This window comes from Peromyscus californicus, unplaced genomic scaffold (genome assembly GCF_007827085.1).
Source record: "Peromyscus californicus insignis strain IS unplaced genomic scaffold, ASM782708v3 Scaffold_11__1_contigs__length_118956290, whole genome shotgun sequence".
Taxonomy (NCBI): domain Eukaryota; kingdom Metazoa; phylum Chordata; class Mammalia; order Rodentia; family Cricetidae; genus Peromyscus; species Peromyscus californicus.
Genome location: NW_026294402.1, coordinates 32893086 through 32899813, shown reverse-complemented (window position 1 = coordinate 32899813; position 6728 = coordinate 32893086). Strand labels below are relative to the sequence as shown.

Here is a 6728-nt window from a genome sequence, read left to right as displayed (position 1 = left end):
ACGTACAAAATGTACATTTAAAAGATCACATGATCTTATGATTTCTGAGTCTAATATTATCCAGTGTTTTGTATACTTAAATCCTGGTCATTTCTAAGCCCAGAGTATAACATACTGTCAGATGGCTGCACAAATGTGTTGGTTAAGTTTTCAATATTGAAAAAAGATACATATAATTTTGGGAAATTATCGACTACTATACTCTCTACTCTAAAATGATGATGAGTTAATTATCCTTCACTATCTTTACTTCGGAAATTTCCTTGATAATTAACTTAATTTTTCAAAAAGTTAAAAAATTTTAATTCCACAATATTCTCACCACCAGTTTTTGCTTTTCTCTTTTTGTTTTGTTTTGTTTTACGGATTTTGATCTTAATTTAGGTGCTGTTGTCACTGAAGTTCTTCAAGAGAGTGGGTCAAATCCAGGGCCTCACACATATAAACAAATGCTCTACAAATTAGCAACTCCTCCAGTCCTATGCTTCACATGTCCTAAGATTTACTTACCAAACAAATACAGATTCTACTTAGGTAAACATCCTTTTTTTCAAAGTTTTTCTCAGTGCAATGTGGACATCCTTATTCCTTAAACTGTAGATGAAAGGATTTAACATTGGGCCCACAACGGTATAAAAAATAGTAGATACTTTATCATCATCCACAGACATACTAGAAGGCTTCAAATACATGAATGCTGAGGCTCCAAAGAAAAGAGAAACAGCTATTACATGGGAGCCACAGGTACTGAAGGCTTTTGACCTACCCTCTGCAGAACGGATGCCAAGGATGTTGAAAAGGATCAAGGTGTAAGAAATAAAGATAGTCAGGCTGGGTACTATGACATTGACACCCACGACAATGAAAACCACCAGCTCATTGATGGCAATATCTGTGCAGGAGAGCTTCTGGAGAGGAGGTATGTCACACATGTAGTGATTGATGAAGTTGCCATCACAAAAGGTCAGACTTAGCATGCTACCTGTATGGGCCATGGCTCCAACAAACCCCATCACATACACACCCACCAGCATCAAGTGGCAGACCTGATGGGACATGGTGACCTGGTAAAGCAGGGGTTTACAGATGGCAGCATATCTGTCATAGGCCATGGCTGTCAAAATGTAGCATTCATCAATAACAAAGAAGCAGAAGAAAAAGAGCTGAGTCATGCACTCAGCATGGGAGATGATGTTCTCCTTCACAAAACTCACCAGCATTTTGGGAGTTATGACAGAGGAGTAACAGAGATCTGTGAAGGCAAGGTTGAAGAGAAAATAGTACATGGGAGTGTGTAGGTGAGGGTTCAAAATGATCAGAACCATCAAGCCCAGGTTCCCCACCATGGAGACCACATAGATTCCCAAGAAGAGGACGAAGAGAGGCAGCTGGAGCTCTGGCTGCTGTGTCAAACCCAGCAGGACGAACTCCTTCACTGAAGAGTCATTGCCTAAGGCCGTTCTTCTCCCGGTCATATCTGTGAGAACAGTAAAAATCATAACATTAAAATGAAATCCCAGCCCTATCCAAAATACCCCATTAAAATGAGATTAAGAACCAGAAGAGAATGATAAAGTCAAGCTCACACTTCTGTGTGCCTTTGTTTTCTACATTTTATGGAAGTTCATGTACAGAAATAAACATAAATAAATGAAAGGCAATTTCCTTGGGAATAATATTCAGGGAGCAAGTGACCATTTTTTGTTCTGCAACATCTCTGTTCTTCTGCTATCTTAAAAATCCATATCCCACTTAATATTCAATGATAATCTCAAAAAAGAAGACACAGGGCATATCAAAAACTCAAGGTGGTTTAGAGAAAGTAAAACAAGCATGCATCCTATTAAATACTTACCCTTGTGCATGGGGAACTCCTAAGTGACCTCACTGACACTTCCCTACTCTCACAGATGGGCAAGTACCATGTGGCATTGAAGGTCCATAGACCAAAACATATGTATATATACATATATATACATACACATGTGTATGTATGTATGTTTTTGCATATGTATATGTTCTTTTCTGTTGTTACTACATTTGCCTTTCTGGTAATGAGGGAAACTAATTTTCTACTGGCAAAGTCAGAGCTATCACTTCTTGAGATCATGAAAAGTCATGATTGTAGATCATTATTTCCGGTGGTGACTTTTCTAAGGCTGTCCTCTATCACAGAGGTTGTTAAATACCATCTACTGATGTCTAAAAAGCCAACTAATTAAGACTCAAGAGAGATTTATGAGACTGTAATTTAGGAACCTCATTAAAAGTTGAAAAGTTTATGTTTCCCAGGAATTTTCCCCAAGAGGTCACACTTTATTGCCATGGTACTAAGGGATTAGTTCAATAGTAGCGACATTGGCTTATTGAAGGTATACAATTTTGTTTTGTATTTATTGTTTGGAAATTTTGTTCAAATATACAATGTATTTTCATCAAATTTACCCCTGCATCCTTCTGAAATTCCTCCCCCAACCTCCTATCACTATCCTCATACTACTTCATCTTTTTTTTCCTTATTTTTTTTAACCTATTGAGTTCAGTCAGCAGTGAAAGTGGGCATATAAATGTAGGGATATCTATGTGAGTATAAGTACTTAAAACTGGCTATGTTTCCCCTAGTAGCCAACCAACTGACAATAGCTGAGGTGGAACTTCATGATCATAGCCTCCTTCAATGTCTGTATTTTGTCAAGTTTGATTTTACACAGGTCTTATGCATACTGTTGCAACCACTGTGAGTTTATTTGAGCAGGGAACATGTTGAGTCTTGAAAACATTGCTTCAGTGAAGTTATCTATCACCTCTGGGCTTTACAATTTTTCCACCCCTAATTCACTTATGACCACTTAGGCTTGGGAGAAGGGGTATGATGTGGAGGTCCCATTTAGGATTCAGCACTCCCAGACTCTTATTCTCTGCCTATTTCCAAGTTATGAATGTCTGTTTTAATCACTATCTACTGCCAAAAGAAGCCTTTCTGATAAAGGTTTAGAGATGCACTAAAATCTATGGGTACATGTATAATAGAAATTTATTACAAGTCAGTTTAGTTCTTTATCCACAGTAGAAATACATAAAAACAGGACTTCCCTAGAACCTAGGACCTATCTAGTCTGAAGTAGTTTACCCCACAAATTTTCTAAGAATGAGTTCTGCCTGTGAGGCACGTCTGAAGTCCAAAAAGAAACTGGTTGGTTACTCCCACAACACTTGTACCAGTATAGCACCAGAGTGTGTATTCTGCCAGTTCAGCAATTATTGTATCTCTCAAAATCACAGCTATGTATAATTGATTATTACTATTCCCCTATGATAGCCTGCCTAGACTTTAAGCAATACAGAAGCTAGACAATTGGGATGAAGCTTCTAGGCAAATATAAGCTTTATTTCTCCATGTTATCTTGAATATATGGTATCTTAAGGAATCGCATCTCACCCTCAAGTAAGGGGCATAATCAAGAGCAGTGGCAATAGCCTGTAATATTGAGGTGTTCTATGGAACATAACTGGCATACATTGCCAAAAAATGTAGCCCATTCCTAAATCTCAGTTTTTCTTTGATAGACCATGGTGTCTATTAGAAACACTGTCTTCAAATGTTAGGGTAACTCCATTAATTCCTTTTCATCCATGAATATATATTAAGAAGCTTATACAGTAGTAAGAATACACATGTCTTTCTCAAACCTTAATGTTAGTAATCTCTCCTCAAACTCCTCAGTCTATATTGCCCTCCCATATCCTGTCTAACTCAATCCTCCTGCTCCGTTATTCTCCAGTCTTCCTTCATCCCACCTGTGCTCCAGATTTACCCACATTTTTTTCCTGTTAACTTGGGCACTTTCCAAATAGAAAACCTGTCCAATAAACAATGGGTTTACTATACTTTCCATCAGTAGACAAAATCCTATGTATTTGTTGATAATATCTTCTTTCGTACGTATCACACATACTTCTTCATCAAAGACTGTGATGTCAAAGGAATTTTATCTGTTTTACTCACAGCTACTTCTGATGCACTTAAAACAATTAAACCTGACATAGGCTGGGGGTGTCCTATAAAAATGTATAGAAGCATGAATAAATGATCATCCTTTCCAGTTCTCTAAGAATGTATACACAGGATATTGCTCACAAAGAAGTTTAAGGTGTCAGTGCTCTTAATTATAGACAAGAAGGTGGAGAGCAATGATATCCTTAAAGAATGTACAGCCACAGACAACACCCAGAGGCCATCAAAGGTAATTCCAGATTGGAGTTACTAAGACAAGAAAAAAGAAAATTAAAAAGTCATAGTTCTCATCCATGAATATCACCCTGCTTTTCTGAATAATACTGAGAGTACCCCATGTCTTTTTCCACACAATAGTTGCATAGACAGAGATAAGAGGAACATTTGTAAAAGTGCACAATAATAAGGTCTGAACTGCCAAAATCTAGGTCCTGTTCCTTTTGAAATGGCATTGGGAGCCATTAAAAGGTTTTATTCTTTTGTGGCACAAACTGAAACATTAGAGGACTCAGATTAAAATGGCCTGAGAACACACTGGGGAAATGACCAGCACTAGAGAGAGGGAAGTAGCACGAGGTGCAGAGGCAATTACAGCAGTGGGAAGAGGAGAGACTGTGAGAGACAGGGGGTGAGGAGGAAGGATACGAAAGCAGAAATGAAGAGGAAGAGAGGAGGGAAGGAAAAGGAAGGTCCCTGAAGTAAGAGCAACACTATGAGAAGTTCTGATAAATGAAAAATATAAAAGAGACACTGCAAGGGAGGATGAAGCAAGTCTTCTAGTAAAAGGGATACAGTAAAACAAAAGGGACAAAATTTGCCAAGACACTAGACTAAGGGCTGACTGAATTGTAGAGCTGTCACAAGCAGAAGTTAGAGTGAAATTCTGGCCAAATTTTTACATTGAACCTTGAACTGGACATGAAAGTACAAGTCTGAAGTAGGACAATGTACCAAGAAGACTGAATGAATTCAGAAACAAATGTCAGAACATGAGAAGAATCAAGGATCATTTCTCTAAATAACAAACACAAGACTGCTGAAATCTATGAATAAATGAAATAATAGAGCAGACAGTTTTTTAAAAAATGAAATACCCCAATTACAGATGTTTTTCTGTTTAGGATGAAAGAAATACAGTAACTACAAACGTGAACCTCAATTATTTCTCACTCTCTAAAATTACTGAGGAACCAAAATACCTTAGGGCAAACTTGAAATGATCCCCACAGGACAAAGATTCCTTGCGGGTCCCAACGTGATCAAGACTTTGTGATTCATTAAATATGTTCTATACAATGTTACAAACGTTTTTGTTGGTTACTTTTCTTTTGATTTTTTTTATTTATTTCTCTTCACCAGCAACATACTAAGTGACTTCCAGTACTATGAATGTTCTAGCTGGGTACCAGCTGGATTTCTCCATGTTCAATGGACATAAGCAGTATCAGCAATAAGGCCTTGTCAGGTTCTTGGGAAAAACCAACAATTTCTTTCTCAATGGCCTGTGAGGTCTGAGAGACCTGTCTATAGGACCCTATTGGTCAACAAGTTAACACAATGTAACCCATTCTGGGACTGGAAGTTTTAGTTGGTGGCATAAAATGGCTAATTGAGGTACTGTCTCCCTCATTATATGGTGACTTCATTTAAATTCCATTCATACGTATTAGGACTCTTCTACAGTAGAAAGTTTTCTTGTGGCTTTTCAAAAAGCCTTTAGCGTTAGCTGTCCCTCCACACATTCTCTGAGAACTTCATATGTGTATTCAGTGTGTTTTGGTTATATCAACTCCCATTCCTTCTCCAGCTCCTCGTACAGCCTGTCTGCCACATCCTCCTCTCAAATTTCTGTCCTCTTCTCATAACCCACTGAGTCAAGTCAGTGCTGTTGTGTCATCGGGGTTGTAGAGCCATCCACTGATGCATGGGCTTCCCTGAAGAAAACTGACTCTCCCTAGCCTTGTAGCACTATTAGGTGATGTAGGAACATGAACTATGGAGATAAGAGGGGCTCATGAACCCATACCCCTACTGAGGAACTATTGAGAGTTGATAGTTCCAAGTGGGGAGAGAGTCATTTTTCATTAAGTATATAATCCCTGTTAAGTCAACCATGCTCAGGAGGAATCGGGTGAATATCATCAAAGTTTGCAGTTTGCCCAGCTGTTTTCAGTCTTGTTTGGGCTCACTATGTTCACTTCTCTACCTTTTGGAATGGTAATGTATATCCTGTGCCATTATATGTTGGAAGATTGTGATCTGCTGTTTTATTTGATTTTACAGGTATTAGGGTTAAGAGGTTGCAATAATATCAGAAGAGACTTTGAACTTTATACTTTTAAGTAAGTTTAAGAAGGCTATAGACTATGGGGACTTTTGAAGTTGGACCGAATGCATTTTTGCATGATGATATGCCTTCAAGCTTTTGTGGGCAAAGGAATGGAATGTGGTGGCTTAAAGAAAACAGCACTCAAAGGGAATGCCACTATTAGGAAGTTGGCTTTGATAAAGTAGGTGTGGCCTCCTTGGAGGAAGTGTGTCACTGTGGGGTAGGCTTTGAGTTCTCTTTTGCTCAAAGTACTACCAGTGAGACAGACCACTTCCTGTTGCCTTCAAAAAGATGTAGGACATTTGACTACTTATGTAGCACCATGTCTTCCTGTACACCACCATGTCCCACCTCTAAAAGTGTAAGACACCTCAATTAAATGTT

The 6728-nt window shown here is 38.4% G+C and overlaps 1 protein-coding gene across 1 annotated transcript; it reads right to left on the bottom strand.

Moving 5' to 3' along the window:
• Window positions 1-530: 530 nt before the first annotated feature.
• On the bottom strand, window positions 531-1475 carry LOC128103407 (olfactory receptor 145-like). The gene has a single exon (XM_052727785.1). The coding sequence runs from the start codon at window positions 1473-1475 to the stop codon at window positions 531-533; it is 945 nt and encodes a 314-aa protein (XP_052583745.1).
• Window positions 1476-6728: the final 5253 nt, after the last annotated feature.

Excerpts from the sequence above, each read along its gene's own strand:
- LOC128103407 (XM_052727785.1), bottom strand. The coding sequence starts at position 1,475 with ATGACCGGGAGAAGAACGGCCTTAGGCAATGACTCTTCAGTGAAGGAG.